Consider the following 19651-nt stretch of genomic DNA (forward strand, 5'->3'; position numbering starts at 1 on the left):
TCGCGGTCAGAGGCCGAGCAGTTGCCATACCAGGCAGTGATGCAACCCGTCAGGATGCTCTCAATGGTGCAGCTGTAGAACCTTTTGAAGATCAGATGGCGATGTATATTCATGTCATGAGGCTAGTAGCATAGCATCTCTCTCCATTGAACACAGGAATTTGATGTCAATAACCCTCATCGAATATTCAAAAAGGGATTACAATATTAAGATGTATCCAATCCAAAGAAAGGATAGGCGGGAGCTAGACAGCCCGCCTTGCCTGTGTGGACAACGACTCCCATTGTTAGGGCGGAGAAACGTATCTTGTCAGTATATCCATAACTTTAGTTGATGCGACCCAGTATTTACAGGAGCTTTAGTACTGGGCTGGAACAAAAGCCAACAACTCTCCAGGACCAGAAGTGAATATAATACAGAACAATAAACTCTACCAGACATACAATCTATTTATTTTGTTTCATTGTCACATACACCAGGATAGGTGCAGTGAAATGTATTGTTTTACAGGGTCATCCATAGTAGTATAGCGCCATTGGAGCGCTGACTATAAGTTAAGTGTCTTGCTTAAGGGCACATCGACAGATTTGTCACCACGTCACCTCGGGTATTCAAACCAGAGACCTTTCGGTTCCTAGCCCAACACTACTGTACCTGCAGGCCACAATCTTACCAGAGTAAATAAACAAAGAAACAAGTGAATTATAATTACACTTTAACTATGGGGGTGCGTTTTCTCACATTTTGACCAGAATTATCATTTCAGTTTGCAGCACAGTTGTGGATTGTGCAGTTATTGGTAGTCAAGTTTGGCATGACATCTTTATTTTGGTGCCTTTCTAATACAGCAGGCCAGTTAAAACACTGATAATTTGAGCTTTTCAGAAGAGAACCCAGATGTCATGAGCCACTCATCGATGGCTTTCTCATTGTTCTCCACATCCTCTTGCCAGTCCAGATGCCAACGCAGGTTTGCAATGACTTGGGTATAATTGTCACCAAGACTCTTTCGCCATGCAGCAAACTGTTGCTTATTGTAGAGACGGATTGCCTGAGAGACTTGAGGGTAGTCTACTGCGCTGCGCAGCAGCTTGTCCAGGTGACGACACACATCAGGGAATTTGGACGCCACATTGTGAAGCTCCTCTTTGTCCACCGTTAGGTCTGTCAGGGGAGAGAGATTAAAAGTGTTAAAAGAGGAAAGGGTGGTTGCAGAGATTTGATCTACGTAGACCCTGCACCTAAGGGAACATTTTGACAAAGGTTTTAGTGGGGAATGACATCTACATTTAAAAATGTATATATTTAACCTTTATTTAACTAGGCAAGTCAGTTGACATCTAAATAATACCGAAAGTTATGTGGCTATGCTTAAAAATCACATACTAAGTACACACAGTAGTGGTACTGTCCCAAATCATATTTATCCACTAAATAAAATGATTAGATATTGGACCATGTGTAATTTACATTCTGATGAGGGATAAAAACAAACCCTAAACCCTCTTTCCTCCAGTTGTAATCTTTCAGAGCGGGGGGGGGGGGGGGGGGAGGGACGACTCACCGAATAGCTGCGGGGGGACACTCAGACCATCTGCGTAGGTAATGTACTTCCACCGGCCCTCCCTCAACATATAGGTGGAGGCGTTGGCATTGCAACCGTGGTATTCACTCAATACCCAGTCTGGGCGAGGCTGTGTGGGCCGCACAGCTGACTGAGACAGCAAAGGTAGGAGTGAATGACCACTAAGGCCACCTGGCACTGCTACACCTGCCATCTCTGCAAACATGTATGTGGAATGGAATCAGTTTACTGACCAGGATGTGTAACAACCCTTTGAATCCCTCCATCATCCAGCCATGTGCTTCTGACCCTCAGATACTCCTGTACTTACCCAGCACAGTGGGATAGATGTCCACCAAGGACACTGGCTGACTCAGCCGCAGGCCAGACTTCACCCCAGGCCCCATGATGAGCAGGGGGACATGGGAGCTGCCCTCAAACATGGACATCTTGTAGAACTGTCGGTGCTCCATGGCCAGGTCGCCATGGTCTGACGTGAAGAGCAGCACTGTGGTGTCCAGCAAGTCTGTGTCCCGCAGAGCTGAGATCACCTGGCCTAGAAGGACCACAGAGAGTAGCGCAGCCACAGAATGGTTAGTACTCTCCAGGATCCTTCGGACATCCCTACCCTGAAGCCTTACCTAACTTTAACTATTTTAAAATGTCAACATCAAATGGAGTAGGGACATCCCAAGGATCCCAGATAGCACGGACCGCCACAGAATGAGTGTCTGTTGGGATTACCTTCAAGGGGTAGTAGAAGTGTGTAATGTAAGGGACTATTTATTCAACTTCCAAACTACATTTGAACACAAGGTTTTTTGCAAGAATGTTGTAGACCTAATAAATGTATGAAAACTGATTGAGTTGCACAAGGTTGCAGAACATCCTATGGTTGGTGGCTGCCTGGCTGGCACGTGGCTAGATGTTTTACTACCACCAGCAATACATCTGCAATAAACCAGTATAACACCAGTAGCTGCTAAACTGTCCATTGCTGAACACCACATTCTGCAACACTGTAAAACATTGTACGGATGTTCACATTTGGCCAACCACGAAATTCCATACACAAACAATGAAGTCACCACTAACCCAGCATGGCATCTGTTTCGGCACACATAGCGTAGTAGAAGGCACGTATCTTTCTGACCTCCTGCTCTGTGAAGTTCCCACTGCAGTTCTTGGTGAAGGTGGAGTAGTAGTCCACAGGGTGCATGTCGGACAACGGCAGCCATTTTGGAACAGTGATTAATTCAGGCATCACCTGTGTGTGGACAGCAGCTCCTTATTACACATGCTGTGAAATGGAACACAAGCGCAGACTGCAGATGGGAATCAATCAATCAACATGGTTTGACAATCTAGAGTAAAGTCGAATGCTTCTGAAGATGTAGCAACATTTGGTTAGCACAGTTAAAACAAAGCTAGACTGCTAACATGACACATGACTGCTTTAAAATTGTAAATAGGAACTAGTAGTAATACTTATGGAATGGCCTGAAGAGAACGTGCCTTTTCGAGCCAGTAAGGAGAGGTGCGGAAGGTGGACCCCCCAGCGTTGGGCCCCAAGGAGTCTGTGACGTAAGGGTGTGGCAGGTTCAGGCCCAGGTAGAGGGCGAAAGGCTGGGAGAGCGCTGCAGCTTTGTGGCGGATCCACTGGGTGGCAACGTCCGTGGTTCTCCAGTCCTTGGTCATGACTCTCGTTGTGGACGCGTCCCCAACCAGGTCTGTCACCGGCCGGCCCTCTTGCCGCAGAAGGAAAGGCACATCTCGCGTCCATGCCTCCACACGATTACTGAAATGGAAATAAACATCATAAAAATGTGACATCACCAAATGAGACACGAGGAAAAAAACATAGGCCTAAATAAAGACATGAGTCACAAATCAAGGGACAGTTCACATTTGGGGAAAATGAGACTGAATAGAACATTTCCATGCACAAGCCTATCTATCTACACATAAAGTCCTCGCATCTCTTAGCATTACAAGACTGGCTACTTTAAGTGAGCTCACTGTTTCCTGTAAAATGATGCCGTCAGTTCTGTTATAAATTCATTTTACCTTTATTTAACCAGGTAGGCCAGTTGAGAACAAGTTCTCATTTACAACTGCTACCTGGCCAAGATAAAGCAAAGCGACAAAAACAACACAGAGTTAGACATGGGATAAACAAACGTACAGTCAATAACACAATAGAAAAATCTAAGTACAGTGTGTGCAAATGTAGTAAGGTTAGGGAGGTAAGGCAATAAATAGGCCATAGTGGCGAAATAACTACAATTTAGCGTTAACACTGGAGTGATAGATGTGCAGATGATGATGTGCAAGTAGAGATACTGGGGTGCAAAAAGAGCAAAAAAATTAATAACAATATGGGGATGAGGTAGTTGGGGGGCTATTTACAGATGGGCTGTGTACAGGTACAGTGATCGGTAAGCTGCTCTGACAACTGATGGTTAAAGTTAGTGAGGGAGATGTAAATCTCCAGCTTCAGTGATTCTTGCAATTCATTCCAGTCATTGGCAGCAGAGAACTGGAAGGAAAGGCGGCCAAAGGAGGTGTTTGCTTTGGGGATGACCAGTGAAATATACCTGCTGGAGCGCGTGCTACCGGTGGGTGTTGCTATGGTGACCAGTGAGCTGAGATAAGGCGGGGCTTTACCTAGCAAAGACTTATAGATGACCTGGAGCCAGTGGGATTGGCGACGAATATGTAGCAAGGGCCAGCCAACGAGAGCATACAGGTCGCAGTGGTGGGTAGTGTTTGGGGCTTTGGTGACAAAACGGATGGCACTGTCATAGACTACATCCAATTTACTGAGTAGAGTGTTGGAGGCTATTTTGTAAACGACATCGCCGAAGTCAAGGATCGGTAGGATGGTCAGTTTTACGAGGGTATGATTGGCATTCATGACTCACTGCAGTGCCTACCCACCTGACAGAGTGACTTCCTGAAGTGTAGTCCAGCTTCCCAACACTCAAGGTGTTATAGCCATTCTGTTGGAGCATGTCCATCCACGTTGTGGCGTTGGGGTCCAGGCACTTATAATTATTCCAGGATTCAGTTAAATGGGCAAAGCGACCACTCCACATAGCTGAGAAAAATAATCAACATTCAACAGACCATGAAATGTTTCAATCCATGAACCTATGGTGGCCATTGGATTGAAATACAGTTGTAGTATTGTTTGAGTTTGAATAAAATTTTAGCTGGTTACATTCTATTCCTTTGTACTGAACAGATCTGTTACTCAAACTATTGGAATCGGAGTCATCCACCAGCATTATGCAATTCAACTTCTTGTTATGTTGTGAATGGATCGTAACATAGCCCACATTATTGACCAATGATCTGCTGTTGCCTTGAGGTCTTCCATACAAATGCACACTAACATCTTACCTGCTCTTGAGGGGCAACAGATTGGAGAATTGGTGTAGGCATTGAGGAAGACAGTGCCTAGCTCCCGGAGATAGTTTAAGTATGGTAACTGGACCACCCTACTCCCAGGGTCAAAGGTCATCCGCCCATCCTTCAGCAACAGGGAAATAAAGAGTTTGAATACCTTTAAAAAAAAAACATCCTTCCTAATTCTTTCTCTCTTCTTTGAGGTAGTAACAGAGCATCTACTATGTCTCTATTAGTAATAACTGATCCATGACTGATTAGATAACTGAAAGCATCCCACCCTCCAACCTTATCAGAGCAATGATGAATTAACTAGGGATATTACAACTCCACGGGACGGTTGAACTAACGTAGGCTAATGCGATTAGCATGAGGTTGTAAGTGACAAAAACATTTCCCAGGACATAGACATATCGGATATTGGCAGAAAGCTTAAATTCGTGTTAAAACTCACTGGTGGAAACAACTTATCACTCATCAGCAAAGTTAAATTTAAATCTAATCCACACAATCTCATCAGAATGTTGTGTAAAACGAATCAAAAAAAATTACAAAATGTCAAAGTGGCAGTACTTACAAATGCATCCGACATCACCATCACAATGTTAGGTCTGAAGTTTGTGGTACGATTTTGGCACATACAATGTCCATGAGTTTGGGAAAGTATAAGGAGAACTAACCATGTTCCATACATCGCGTACATCAATATAAAAATGATAATTATTACGACACTAACTGCCGCTGATTAACTTGGTGTCACGAAAGGCATTTATTCAGGGAAGTGACTGTGTCGTCCAGTCACAAGACTTATCTACTCATCAGCCTGACTGCAACAAAATCAATTTTCTCGTTTGTTGTTGTTCCGCATTAGTCACGTGGTGTCACCATTGCAGTACTAGGTTTCTAGCAGCAGAGGGCGCACACGAAGATAAACTTCATTTGCAAAAAATACTGTCAATTTATGGCAATCCGAGCATACAATGTATATACGACACCGTGCCATCTTGTTAAATTTACTCATAGCGTTGAAAAAAATTGCCTTTCTGCCTCAGTCTGAAAGCCCACATATGGCCTACTGCTCCACCATGGAGCATCAAATATCTGATTAGTTGGGAAAAGTGAAGTTAACTCAAATGTCTACTTTCATTGTATGTAGAAATCACTGGAAAATTACACATTTTAAAATAAATATACTTTTTTTAACGTTATTTAATCTCAACAATTTGTATATTTCTTTAATTCTTAAAGTTATTGTCATGAAATGGATCCCATTATTTTGTCTTCAGTAATTGACCTTCCCAAAGTTCTTGAGTTATGGCCCAGTTGGTGTCAAATCAGTGTGTTGACCTGAGGGTCTGGTCTGGCCGTCAGCTCCTCCAGGGAAAACAGTGGCACAGGCAGATTGTTCCGTATGGGCCTCTGCTCTGCACTGTGCTCTGACTGGGCTGAGCATCCTTTGAGGGGGCTGAAACGGGTCCCCTGGGGGCCTTTGAGAGTGACCCCAGGGGCCAGCTCCATGCTATCCAGCAACAGGGTGCCAGAGAAGGGTACAATCCCCTCACTGTTGCCCCCATGCGGAATACTCCTCCTTTTAATGGTCAGACAGACTGCCCCAGTCAGGGCACTTCTCCTCTGGGCAGTGGATGGGCCTTTGTATTTGGTCAAGGGTTTCATTGCCTTTGTCTGTGTGGTGTGTTGTTTCTCAAGATTCTGCCCTGCTGCCAGTGGACCTCCGGTTCTCAATGGATGGCGCTTTGAGGGACTGGCATCCAGCACTTCATATCGGGGCCAGACACGATGGCGTGGAAGACGTGCAAGATCCAGTCTCGGCATGGCTGGGAAGCCTCCACGCTGAGGACGGAGCTTAACACTTTGGACAGAGATGTTTGGGCATGTCTCTACATACTCTTCTTCCTCAGTCACTGAGCTGTTCAGAGAATGCCTTGGAGACTGCAGGTAGTCCTCTGTAGGAGTGGTGGGTGATGAGTGATGCTGCCTCCAGGTCCCTCCCTCAGTTATGGGTGGGGGGGCAGGTGGGGGGGCAGGGGATAGTTTGAAACCCCTAAAACCTGGTGGCTCTCTGGCTTTTCTGTCTTCTCTGGAATGCTTGGGAGAGAAACTAAGCTGGCTCACTGTGTGAGTCTTGTGATTGGCCCTATGACCTGTCCGTCCAGCCACCTCACCAACCGGAGTGGACCTCTGGAGGAAAACACCAGAGATGTGTTAGATTACATTATTATGATTAAATGATTAGCTTTACAGTATTAGCTTTACACCGGCCACTCACCGGTAAGCAAGCAACTAGCTTCAAACAATATACTTCATGGAGTTTTCTTATTTGACTATTTCTACTTCCTTTACTAATACATATTTACTGCTAGATATATCCTTGACATTTTGGGTTATTTCCAGGTAGACTTGTTAGAGTGAAACACAATGCAGCTCGATGGAGTATTGTTCAGAGCTACCTGTAGGGGAGAAGGGTATTTTGTTGGCTTGGCTTGAAGAACCAGCACACAGCCTTGTGCCCAGGAGTCTGTAGTTGACGGCAGGGGCTCTGAATCTTCTTCCCAGGAGGGGGCACTGTCTGGTCCCTCCCCCTCATCCTGGACCAGGAACTGCCACTCCAGAATCTGCACCAAATAATCTCGGGCCCAAGACGTTGTGAATAACTCTGGCTAGAGAGGAGACGTTTCATTGTCAGTCCCGCAAAGAATTAGGAGCATTATTGGTGAGAGGATAGTAAAGTGAAATTGGTCACCAGCCAGATTGAAACAGTGCATTTGAGCCTCTGAGCAAAGGAAGGCACTTATTGTAAAGTGAATTGATTAAATCAATAGTATACACTGCGTGCACAATTATTAGGCAAATTGTATTCCTCGGGATTAATTTTATTGTTGAACAAACACAATGCTCTCAGTCAATCCAAAATGTTATTGAACCTCAAACCTGAATGTTTAACAAAGGAAAAGTGAGTTTTGTCTTTCTCAGGGAAATATATAAGTGTGCACAATTATTAGGCAACTAAATTACAAAAATAATTTCTCTCAACTCACTTGTTTATTCTACATTTTTAGAGTAAGTATAACAGATAAGTAACACAAAATGATAATTATATAACATTTTTGGCCTTTCAAAAATATTCAGTGACCAATATAGCCACCCTTATTTTCAATAACTGCCATGAGCCTTCCATCCATGGAGTCTGTCAATTTCTTGATCTGTTCACGACCAATTTTCGCTGAAGCAGCAACCACAGCCTCCCAAATGCTGTTCAAAAAGGTGTATTGTCTTCCATCACTGTAAATCTCACGTTTGAGAAGGGCTCACAAGTTCTCAATAGGATTTAAGTCGGGTGAGGAAGGGGGCCAGGTCATTATTCAGGCATCTTTGAGGCCCTTGCTGGCTAGCCAAGCAGTGGAGTATTTGGATGCATGTGATGGAGCATTGTCCTACATAAAGATCATGGCCTTCTAGAATGCTGAGGACTTCTTCCTGTACCACTGTTTGATGAAAGAATCTTCCAGAAACTGTCAGTAAGTTTGGGAGTTGAGTTTCAGTCCATCTTCAACCCGAAAAGGTCCAACTACCTCATCCTCAATGATAGCAGCCCATACCAGTACCCCTCCTTCACCTTGCTGGCACCTGACTCAAAGTGGTGCCCTGTGTCCATTACTGATCCATCCACGGGCCCATCCATTTGGTCCATCAAGAGTCACTTTGATTTCATCTGTCCATAAAACCATTGAAAAATCTGTCTTCAGGTATTTCTTTGCCCAATCTTGACGCTTCAACTTGTGAATCTTATTCAGTGGTGGTCTTGTTTCAGTCTTCTTGACCTTGGCCATGTCTCTGAGCACTTGACACCTTGTACTTCTGAACACTCCAGGTAGATTGCAGTTCTGGAATACGGTGGCACTGGAGGATAATGGGTTCCTGGTAGTTTGACGTTTAATTCTTCTCAAGTCTTTTGCAGTTAATTTGCGCCTTTTCTTCCCCATGCGTTTTTTGCGCCCCAGTTGACTATTCGCAACAAAACGTTTGAATGTCCAGTGGTCACACCTCAATAGTTTAGCTATTTAAAGAGTGTCGCATCCGTCTGAAAGGCATTTTAAATGTTTGTTTTTTCAGTGTCAGTTACATTTATTTTTTGGCCCATTTTACCTGAGGTAATGAGGCTGCCTAATAATTATGCACACCTTGATATAAGGTGTTATTCACTTTCGCCACACCCTCCCTCATTACACAAATACATATCACCTGAAAATGATTAAATCCAATAAGCAATCAAGTTTATATGGTTTGGAGTTCGAAAATGTGAATAGAAACAATGATAAGATCAGAATACTCACAGGCCCCTTGACATTTTCCACACTTTGTTACATTACAGCCCATTTTAAAATGGATTGTGTTTTTCCCTCATTAAACCACACACAATACCCCATAATGACAAAGCAAAAACAGGTTTTTACAAAAAAAAAAAAAAAAATGGAAATATCACATTTACATAAATATTCGAACCCTTTACTCAGTACTTTGTTGAAGCACCTTTAACAGCGATTACAGCCTCAAGTCTTCTTGGGTATGATGCTACAAGCTTGGCACACTTTTATTTGGAGAGTTTCTCCCATTCTTCTCTACAGATCCTCTCAAGCTCTGTCAGGTTGGATGGGGAGCATCCACAGCTATTTTTAGGTCTCTCCAGAGATGTTCGATCTGGTTCAAGTCCGGGCTCTGGCTGGGCCACTCAAGGCCATTCAGAGACTTGTCCCAAAGCCACTCCTGCGTTGTCTTAGCTGTGTGCTTAGGGTCATTGTCCTGTTTGAAGGTGAACCTTCGCACCAGTCTGAGTTCCTGAGTGCTCTGGAGCAGGTTTTCATCAAGGATCTCTCTGTACTTTGCTCTGTTCATCTCCCAGTCCTTGCCGCTAAAAAACATCCCCACAGCATGATGCTGCCACCACCATGCTTCACCATAGGGATGGTTGGTGCCAGGTTTCTTCCAGACGTGACGCTTGGTATTCAGGCCAAAGAGTTCAATCTTGGTTTCAGCAGACCAGAGAATCTTGTTTCTCATGGTCTGAGAGACCTTTAGGTGCCTTTTGGCAAACTCCAAGTGGGATGCCATGTGCCTTTTACTGAGGAGTGGCTTCCGTCTGGCCACTACCATAAAAGCCTGATTGGTGGAGTGCTGCAGAGATGGTTGTCCTTCTGGAAGGTTATCCCATCTTCACAGAGGAACTCTGGGGCTCTGTCAGAGTGACCATCGGGTTCTTGGTCACATCCCTGACCAAGGCCCTTCTCCTCTGATTGCTCAGTTTGGCCGGGCGGCCAGCTCTAGGAAGAGTCTTGGTGGTTCAAAACTTCTTCCATTTAAGAATGATGGAGGCCACTGTGTTCTTGGGGACCTTCAATGCTGCAGACATATGTTGGTACCCTTCCCCACATCTGTGCCTCGACACAATCCTGTCTCTGAGCTCAACAGACAATTCCTTCGGCCTCACGGCTTGGTTTTTGCTCTGACATGCACTGTCAACTGTGGGACCTTATATAGACAGTTGTGTGCCTTTCCAAATCATGTCCAAACAATTGAATTTACCACAGGTGGACTCCAGTCAAGTTGTAGAAACATCTCAATGGAAACAGGATGCACCTGAGCTCAATTTCGAGTCACATAGCAAAGGATCTGAATACTTATGTAAATAAGGTATTTCTGTTTTAATAAATTTGTAAAAATTTCTAAAAACCTGTTTTTGCTTTGTCATTATGGGGTATGGTGTGTAGATTGATGAACATTTATTTTTATTTAATCAATTTTAGAATAAGGCTGTAACATAACACAATGTGGACAAATGGAAGGTATCTGAATAGTTTCCGAATGCACTGTATACTGCCCACATTAAAACTGATAAGATGCGTAAACTGAAGGATTCTTCATTGGCTACAGTACATTTATTAATATTTGTTTGAAACCAAATCAGAATGTCATCTCTGCACAGTGAATGTATCAGACTATTGTCTGACACAGGTAGTGTCAAACTGTGAACATAAGGCCTCACCTGTCTCTGGAGGTACACAGTGTAACACTTCTCCATGATATGGTTCATGAATTCATGCAGGACCTCCACCACCACCTCCTCTCCTTCCTCCTGCACTAGCATGGACACCCAGTTAGACTCTGTCAGGCGGCCCGGGACAATGTCCACCACATCTGGACTCTGGGAAGGAGGAGGAGGGGGTGCAGGAGCAGAGTTTGTGCGCCCCTTCTCAGCACGGGATTTTGATGCAGCGCGGGACATCTTTGCCGGGAGCCTGAGTTAACACATAAGCCACAAAAAGAGGAATTAGGACTGTACTAAACTCAGCAAAAAAAGAAAAGTCCTCTCACTGTCAACTGCGTTTATTTTCAGCAAACTTAACATGTGTAAATATTTGTATGAACATAACAATATTCAACAACTGAGACATAAACTGAACAAGTTCCACAGACATGTGACTAACAGAAATTGAATAATGTGTCCCTGAACAAAGGGGGGTCAAAATCAAAAGTAACAGTCAGTATCTGGTGTGGCCACCAGCTGCACTAAGTACTGCAGTGCATCTCCTCCTCATGGACTGCACCAGATTTGTCAGTTCTTGCTGTGAGATGTTATCCCACTCTTCCACCAAGGCACCTGACATTTCTGGGGGGAATGGCCCTAGCCCTCACCCTCCGATCCAACAGGTCCCAGACGTGCTCAATGGGATTGAGATCCGGGCTCTTCGCTGGCCATGGCAGAACACTGACATTCCTGTCTTGCAGGAAATCATGCACAGAATGAGCAGTATGGCTGGTGGCATTGTCATGCTGGATGGAGGGTCATGTTAGGATGAGCCTGCAGGAAGGGTACCACATGAGGGAGGAGGATGTCTTCCCTGTAACGCACAGCGTTGAGATTGCCTGAAATGACAACAAGCTCAGTCCGATGATGCTGTGACACACCGCCTCAGACCATGACGGACCCTCCACCTCCAAATCGATCCCGCTCCAGAGTACAGGCCTCGGTGTAACGCTCATTCCTTCGACGATAAACGCGAATCCGACCATCACCCCTGGTGAGACAAAACCGAGACACGTCAGTGAAGAGCACTTTTTGCCAGTCCTGTTTGGTCCAGCGATGGTGGGTTTGTGCCCATAGGCGACGTTGTTGCTGGTGATGTCTGGTGAGGACCTGCCTTACAACATGAATACAAGCCCTCAGTCCAGCTTCTCTCAGCCTATTGCGGAGAGACTGAGCACTGATGGAGGGATTGTGCGTTCCTGGTGTAACTCGGGCAGTTGTTGTTGCCATCCTGTACCTGTCCCGCAGGTGTGATGTTCGGATGTACCGATCCTGTGCAGGTGTTGTTACACATGGTCTGCCACTGCGAGAACGATCAGCTGTCCGTCCTGTCTCCCTGTAGCGCTGTCTTAGGCGTCTCACAGTACGGACATTGCAATTTATTGCCTTGGCCACATCTGCAGTCCTCATGCCTCCTTGCAGCATGCCTAAGGCACGTTCACACAGATGAGCAGGGACCCTGGGCATCTTTCTTTTGGTGTTTTTCAGAGTCAGTAGAAAGGCCTCTTTAGTGTCCTAAGTTTTCATAAACTGTGACCTTAATTGCCTACCGTCTGTAAGCTGTTAGTGTCTTAACGACCGTTCCACAGGTGCATGTTCATTAATTGTTTATGGTTCATTGAACAAGCATGGGAAAGTGTTTAAAACCTTTACAATGAAGATCTGTGAAGTTATTTAGATTAGTATGAATTATCTTTGAAAGACAGGGTCCTGAAAAAGGGACGTTTCTTATTTTGCTGAGGTTAGATTAGAATTGCGTGAGTGAAAAAAAGATGTAAGATACTATTAAATGTGCAGCCATTCAAAGCAATAACTTTTAGTTATAGTTCTGGTTCAGAATCTTGTCCTTTTCTACTCTCACTCCCTTCAAAAGTACTAGATTAATTTGTACATTTATGTTTTATGGATGGAGTTACAATATGCCATCTTGGTGGGTTTTTTACTTGGGAGAGTTGTCACTTTCTTGAAACACACCAGACTGTCTGCTGAGGGCAACAACAACACAGCCCTCACCACCTTGTATTGGACAAGAAGTGAACAATCTTTGAAGCTGCCTGCGGTGATTGAACAACCTAGCCAAGTGAAGCAATGCATCAACAAACATAACAAGGTTGCTTGCTAATCTAGATAACAATACTTAGGTACCTTAAACAAAGAGCAGGTTGAAAATCTTTGTCTTCGATCTGATGGGAGAAGAACAAGAAGACTTCTCTCGTTGCCCTACCCAAAAAGACAGGATTGCTTGGCAACTGAAAACGCCACTACTTTTTTTGTGTACACAGAACGTATGACGTTTCACGCAAAGGTGGTGCTGTCACTATGGCTGCAAAGGACGCGCAATGGTAATCTCCTCCTTGCTAAATTAAATGCAATCTATTTAGGACTTGTTGATGAATGAATAACGTAACAAAGAATATTGCTAACTGTATTTATCAAGCGAATAGGAGAATATGTAATAGAAGCTAATGTTAGTTCACAATACGGTATTCTGTTCGACAATACTTGCCTCCAAGCTTAGGCTTACTAGCAGTAGCTAGCCAACGTTAGCTTGCTAGCGTAAGAAAGATGAATAGACTCAAAGGCAACTTTAGCTGACTATTTGTATGTTTGCTGAATTGCATTGAGCTAACTAACTTAGAACCTAATTGATGTAACGTATCCGTTAGTTAACTTAGCCGGCAATGGCCAGACTGATAACTAGATGGATTCTAACGTCTTCCAATTCATAGGAGTGCATGGCAAGCTGATTAGCTATACAGCTAGCTTGATTCAAGTGCCCAGTGTGGCGTGGTCAAAAATCATTTGGATGACTAACGTTAGCTGGCTAGTAGATCAGCATGTTCGCTGAACTTGCTCATAGTGAGAATGCTGATCTTCACGTTGGGAAACATTATGTAGCTGCCATTGTGTTCTTGTGTATGACATATTTTACGCTACCTCTTTTCCCACATCTCACCCAACTCAGAGACACAGCGACATACTGACACACACTGCAATACTAACCAGCTTTATTTCTCATTGTTCCCCAGAATTGTCATCATTAAGTACACTGTTTGCACCCTCCCTATTTTCCCAATTGAATTGATAAGATTGAAAGATGTACCACAAAGAGAAGAGCATTCAGATGAAAAGCAGTGCGTCTGCGCTATACAACAACCTGAGCGTGCTGCGCATAGCCCCGCGGAGCCTGACCTATTTCACAGTGGTACACGCCAACATGGTCAATATGGTCAGTGCTTCTTGGGACGGACTCAACTACTCCCACCGCCAGCTGCAGTCCAAAGAGGCCAACGTAGCTACCAGCTCCTCCCTCATCATGCAGGTAGAGTGTTATTAGCGCTGACCAAGAGGGTGTCAGTGGATCATGAATGATATGGGCCTACTTCCTTCTTTAATAATGTCCATGGTAGATGGACATGAGTTGGTACAGTATTTGATCTTTTGTTGAAGGGGAAACTTGCTGTCTCTCCTTTCAGGCAGCCTGGTGTGTCCTCCCATCTCGTGACATCCTGGTGCTCACCTCTCAGAAAGGCATCCAGGTGAGTGGAGTGTGTGTGTGTGCGTGCGTGTGTGTGTCACAGGAGGTTGGGGTTACCTAAATTTGGGAGGATGGCTGGAGTGGAATGGTGTCAAATACATCAAACACATGGTTTCAATGTGTTTGATGCCATTCCTCCCCTCAGCAGCCTCCTGTGACATGTGTGTGGCCTTATACAATGGTGTCCGCCTGTTGGTCAGGTCTTGACAGATGTGTCTGTGTTCCAGATGTATGAGTCGGATGGCTCCATAATGGTATACTGGCATGCACTGGACACGCCTGAGACCCAAACAGGTAACTTTCGCCCCATATACAAATACTGAGTCTCCTCTAACCCTTACAAGTGCACACAAACCCAAGAGAGACTCTTCCTTTGGATATGAATGAGCTGCTCCTTTATCTCTACCCAGTAACAGTTACCGATGCTCTGCTTCAAGAGTCCTTTTCTCTCTCTCTGCTGTGTGATTGTCCGGTGGCCATCTTTACCATGGATGGGTGTCTTTACCATGGATGGGTGTCTGTCATGGATGGGTGTCTTTGCCATGGATTGGTGTCTGTCATGGATGGGTGTCTTTGCCATGGATGGGTGTCTTTGTCATGGATTGGTGTCTGTCATGGATGGGTGTCTTTGCCATGGATGGGTGTCTGTCATGGATGGGTGTCTTTGCCATGGATGGGTGTCTTTGCCATGGATGGGTGTCTGTCATGGATGGGTGTCTGTCATGGATGGGTGTCTTTGCCATGGATGGGTGTCTGTCATGGATGGGTGTCTTTGCCATGGATGGGTGTCTGTCATGGATGGGTGTCTTTGCCATGGATGGGTGTCTGTCATGGATGGGTGTCTTTGCCGTGGATGGGTGTCTTTGCCGTGGATGGGTGTCTTTGCCGTGGAGGGGTGTCTTTGCCGTGGAGGGGTGTCTTTGCCGTGGATGGGTGTCTTTGCCGTGGAGGGGTGTCTTTGCCGTGGATGGGTGTCTTTGCCGTGGAGGGGTGTCTTTGCCGTGGATGGGTGTCTTTGCCGTGGAGGGGTGTCTTTGCCGTGGAGGGGTGTCTTTGCCGTGGAGGGGTGTCTTTGCCGTGGAGGGGTGTCTTTGCCATGGAGAGGAGTTTGGTGTACTGTAGGTTGAGTGTGTGAGCTCAGAGGACCATGCTGATGATATATCCTGATCTGTACCCACAGCTCAGGCAGTGTTTGCTCGAGGGATTGCAGCAGTGCGGGAAAAATACATCTGTGTGGGTAAGTACAGAATGAGCACGGCAAGCTAGGCCTCTCCCTCTCTCTCCTGCTATCACTTCACACCTGACAGGATGTTGACAAAAACCCAGCCAATTTCATCTCTCTCTCTCTCTGCAGGCATCTCGTCTGGCTCTATGCTGGTGTTTGACGTCCCCATTAAAGGCAGTAACATCACCCTCTCGGAGGTGCTGGAGGAGCACAAGGAGTCCATCACGGATTTGGCCTCAGAATGTTCCGGTAGCCTGGTACTATGCACACACACCATGTGTATGTGTCTGTTGTTAATCTAGGAAAAGCATTATCCATCTGGGGCCAAGTGTTATGTTCGATAATAACCGTAACCATGTAGAACCGACAGACAGATGAAGGTGTCGTTGTCTGTCAATATGCATCAATCACAGCTTTAGATATTGACCCTGTCGTTGATGGTCTCCCTCCCCCAGGAGTGCATAGCAGACATGGTGAGTGCTGATGACTCTGGCAATCTCTGTGTGTGGAAGTCAGGAGAGGACTTCCAGCTGCTCAACAAGATCCCTGGTTTCGAGTGAGTGAGTTACTGACAGTAGGATCTTTTAACCACATTTGAACTTCCTTCTTCAGATAGGGCCGTAGAGGCCTTGTAGTTATGAGTTCCTCTTGACAATGGCCTGGCATCTGTGGAAATGCTACCACTAACCTCAACGCCTCTGCCCTCTTCTTATACCAGTATGAGCTGCTCCTCAGTGAAGCTGTGGAAGGGAACCGTGGTGGCAGGCTATGGCACAGGGCAGATCCGTCTCTACGAGGCCGTGACAGGGATCGTCCACGCAGAGGTCAACGCCCACGCACGCTGGATCTACTCCTTGGACATCGCTCCCTTCTCTGGCCTGGTGAGGTCAACACCAGATGCTGTCAGGATGGGGCAGTGGGAGGGATTGGCAATTTCCATATGACTATCTATCTCCAGACAAAGGACTGTGTTTATCGCCAGTTGTATGCAAGCTGATTTTAAAGCAAGCTGATTTTAAAGCAAGCTACTACAGATCTATGTAGAAAGGCGAAACATCTTAATGTAAGGGAGTGAATTCTGATGCTAATGAATCATTTTCCCTGTCTGTTTGTCTGTCTGTCTGTGTGTGTGTTTGTGCTCCAAGCTTCTGTCTGCTGCTGAGGACTCTCTGGTTAGAGTGTGGCATCTGACCATGACCCCAGAGACTAACAGTGTGGAGGTAACCTCTCAAACCATACCAGGGAGGGACCTCACTACACCACGCACACACGGACGGACAGACATTGACTGCCTCCCTCCCTCTCTCTCCCTCCAGATCGTGCACATGTATAACGAGTGTGTGACAGACACCCAGATCTGCGGGGCTAAGTTCTGCGATGGGGACGGCTACGCCTTCGCTGTGACGGGCTATGACCTGAGTGAGATCATCCGCTACACACAGGTCTAACTGCAGTAGCACGCACCATGGGAGATGTGTGAGAGTGTGTGTGTGAGGTTGACATGTGAACGGAGTGTGTCAGCTCAGCAGTATCCCTGTTGGGGAGTGTGCGACAAAAGAGAAGTCTACAGCAGGAAACGTCTGCCTGATAGACCATGCAGCATCTAATTCCACCAGATCAATGGTCTACAGAGAGACGGAAAGCCTATGAAGGTTAACTCCGAAGCAAACTAGGCTGTGACCCATCTCCATCTACTATGACCTATCTAGAGGACATGATACAGTATGTATGTCTACAGCGTCTCTCCCATGGATATTGACTTTGGTCCAAAGGTCAGATAGAAGAATGTTGTCTCTATCAAGTAGTTTCCTACATATCATGACTGCACTTTGTAGTCAACAATGAGCGAAAGAAAAAGTGAGGCATCTTACGATTATATGAGGAGAAAGATGATTTGTAGTGCAATGTGACCTTGTATATTTTGACTGATCACATACTGGCTTATGCTGACACATTTCCTCTGTGTTGAGTATTGGTGTGTGTGTGTGTGCGCGTGCGTGCGAGTAATGGTCCAGTAACGGACCATGAAACTACAGATGAGTGTGTATAAATCTGTTTTCCAGATTTAAAATAAAGGGAGTAGGCTATACTGTAAACACGTAGGGTTGCTGACAGCAGCACAATGCCTCAGCTGTCTCAGTATTGTATTGTTGCAGCTATTTACGATGTGTATGGTAATGTAGGTCGTTCAGCATTCACTTTGGAAATGTAACATTCCTTTGACTTAGTAAGTCTTGAATATTATTATTGTACAGCATCACTGTATAAATGTACTGTAACTATGAATCAACTTGACAATAAATATTTATTGTAGATAACTGTCTTTATCCTCTTTAATTTGTTTGTGCTTTGTGTTTCTTAATTGTAGTGTGCTTGCAGCGAACTGCGCTTGTAGCAAATTGTCGCGAACGGCGGGGCAGGGAAGAGAACCTGGGTCGCTGGCACAATGGCAAACACTACTCATCGTGCCAATAGGGTTAACTCACTTCGTCGGAATTCTTTTATTCATTACAATTTTTTTATTATGCCTTTTTCTCCCCAATTGTGTGGTATCCAATCGGTAGTTTCAGTCTTGTGCCATTGCTGCAACTCCCGTACGGACTCGGGAGAGGCGAAGGTTGAGAGCCGTGCGTCCAGCCAAGCTGCACTACTTCTTGACAATGCCCGCTTAACCCGGAAACCAGCCACACCAATGTGTCGGAGGAAACACTGTACACCTGGCGACCGTGTCAGCGAGCATGCGCCGGCCCGCAACAGGATTCGCTAGAGTGTGATTGGACAAGACATCCCTGCCAACGTGATGGGACAAGGACTTCCCAGCTCTCCCCTAACCCGGACGACCTTGGGCCAACTGTGCGCCACCCCATGGGTCTCCCGGTCGCGGCCGGCTGCGACAGAGCCTGGACTCTAACCAGGATCTCTAGTGTCTATAGATTGTACTTTTTGGAGAAATGTCCTCTGGTCTGATGAAACAAAAATAGAACTGTTTGGCCATACTGACCATTGTTATGTTTGGAGGAAAAAAGGGGAGGTTTGCAAGCCGAAGAACACCATCCCAACCGTGAAGCATGAGGGTGGCAGCATCATGTTGTGGGGGTGCTTTGCTGCAGGAGGGACTGGTACACTTCACAAAATAGATGGCATCATGAGGTAGGAAAATTATGTGGATATATTGAAGCAACATCTCAAGACATCAGTCAGGAAGTTAAAGCTTGGTTGCAAATGGGTCTTCCAAATGGACAATGACCCCAAGCATACTTCCAAAGTTGTGGCAAAATGGCTTAAGGACAACAAAGTCAAGGTATTGGAATGGCCATCACAAAGCCCTGACCTCAATCCCATAAAAAATTTGTGCGCAGAACTGAAAAAGTGTGCTAGCAAGGAGGCCTACAAACCTGACTCAGTTGCACCAGCTCTGTCAGGAGGAATGGGCCAAAATTCACCCAGCTTGTGGAAGGCTACCCGAAACGTTTGACCCAATTACATTTTTTTAAAGGCAATGCTAGCAAACACTAATTGATTGTATGTAAACTTCTGACCCACTGGGAATGTGATGAAAGAAATAAAAGCTGAAATAAATCATTCAACTATTATTCTGACATTTCATATTCTTAAAATAAAGTGGTGATCCAAACTGACCTAAGACAGGGACTTTTTACTGGGATTTAATGTCAGGAATTGTGGAAAAACTGAGTTTAAATGTATTTGGCTAAGGTGTATGTAAACTTCCCACTTCAACTGTATGTGTGGATTTTCAAACTAACATGTTAAAGGTACAATCTGTGATATTTCCTCGTACCTCACCTTTATAAC

At 45.3% G+C, this 19651-nt stretch overlaps 3 protein-coding genes across 4 annotated transcripts; 1 reads left to right on the forward strand and 2 right to left on the reverse strand.

Annotated features, from left to right (window-relative positions):
* Positions 1–431: 431 nt before the first annotated feature.
* arsk (arylsulfatase family, member K) lies at positions 432–5934 on the reverse strand. Of its 2 annotated transcripts, none has more exons than XM_014172423.3 (8): positions 5553–5934; positions 4970–5132; positions 4505–4664; positions 3080–3362; positions 2660–2831; positions 1896–2120; positions 1565–1780; positions 432–1164 (listed from the first exon to the last, which is right to left on the reverse strand). In XM_014172423.3, exons 1-8 carry the CDS (start codon positions 5676–5678, stop codon positions 857–859), a joined length of 1653 nt encoding a protein of 550 aa, XP_014027898.3. In that variant the 5' UTR covers positions 5679–5934; the 3' UTR covers positions 432–856. The 2 variants fall into 2 exon arrangements, with proteins under 2 accessions (XP_014027898.3, NP_001133822.1); NM_001140350.1 differs by having other exon boundaries at positions 4970–5099; positions 5553–5731.
* Positions 5935–6166: 232 nt separating this feature from the next.
* On the reverse strand, positions 6167–13345 carry LOC106585801 (uncharacterized). The gene is made up of 4 exons (XM_014172441.2): positions 13221–13345; positions 11034–11286; positions 7444–7653; positions 6167–7174 (listed from the first exon to the last, which is right to left on the reverse strand). The coding sequence occupies exons 2-4, from the start codon at positions 11271–11273 to the stop codon at positions 6305–6307; spliced, it is 1320 nt and encodes a 439-aa protein (XP_014027916.1). The 5' UTR covers positions 11274–11286; positions 13221–13345; the 3' UTR covers positions 6167–6304.
* wdr54 (WD repeat domain 54) lies at positions 13326–18156 on the forward strand. The gene is made up of 10 exons (XM_014172442.3): positions 13326–13417; positions 14105–14397; positions 14552–14614; positions 14841–14907; positions 15794–15850; positions 15968–16095; positions 16294–16394; positions 16557–16719; positions 16984–17058; positions 17155–18156. The coding sequence occupies exons 2-10, from the start codon at positions 14173–14175 to the stop codon at positions 17284–17286; spliced, it is 1011 nt and encodes a 336-aa protein (XP_014027917.1). The 5' UTR covers positions 13326–13417; positions 14105–14172; the 3' UTR covers positions 17287–18156.
* Positions 18157–19651: the final 1495 nt, after the last annotated feature.

The sequence above is a fragment of the Salmo salar genome, chromosome 24, assembly GCF_965601325.2.
Source record: "Salmo salar chromosome 24, fSalSal1, whole genome shotgun sequence".
Lineage (NCBI taxonomy): Eukaryota > Metazoa > Chordata > Actinopteri > Salmoniformes > Salmonidae > Salmo > Salmo salar.

Coding starts and splice junctions, on each gene's coding strand:
- wdr54 (XM_014172442.3), top strand. CDS start 14,173: ATGTACCACAAAGAGAAGAGCATTCAGATGAAAAGCAGTGCGTCTGCG. Junction 14,398..14,551: donor GCTCCTCCCTCATCATGCAG/GTAGAGTGTTAT, acceptor CTCTCCTTTCAG/GCAGCCTGGTGTGTCCTCCC. Junction 16,720..16,983: donor TCGCTCCCTTCTCTGGCCTG/GTGAGGTCAACA, acceptor TTGTGCTCCAAG/CTTCTGTCTGCTGCTGAGGA.
- arsk (XM_014172423.3), bottom strand. CDS start 5,678: ATGTACGCGATGTATGGAACATGGTTAGTTCTCCTTATACTTTCCCAA. Junction 4,665..4,969: donor CTGTTGCCCCTCAAGAGCAG/GTAAGATGTTAG, acceptor TATTTTTCTCAG/CTATGTGGAGTGGTCGCTTT. Junction 1,165..1,564: donor TGTCCCCCCGCAGCTATTCG/GTGAGTCGTCCC, acceptor CTCCCCTGACAG/ACCTAACGGTGGACAAAGAG.
- LOC106585801 (XM_014172441.2), bottom strand. CDS start 11,273: ATGTCCCGCGCTGCATCAAAATCCCGTGCTGAGAAGGGGCGCACAAAC. Junction 7,654..11,033: donor CTGTGTACCTCCAGAGACAG/GTGAGGCCTTAT, acceptor TCTCCTCTCTAG/CCAGAGTTATTCACAACGTC. Junction 7,175..7,443: donor AATACCCTTCTCCCCTACAG/GTAGCTCTGAAC, acceptor GTTTTCCTCCAG/AGGTCCACTCCGGTTGGTGA.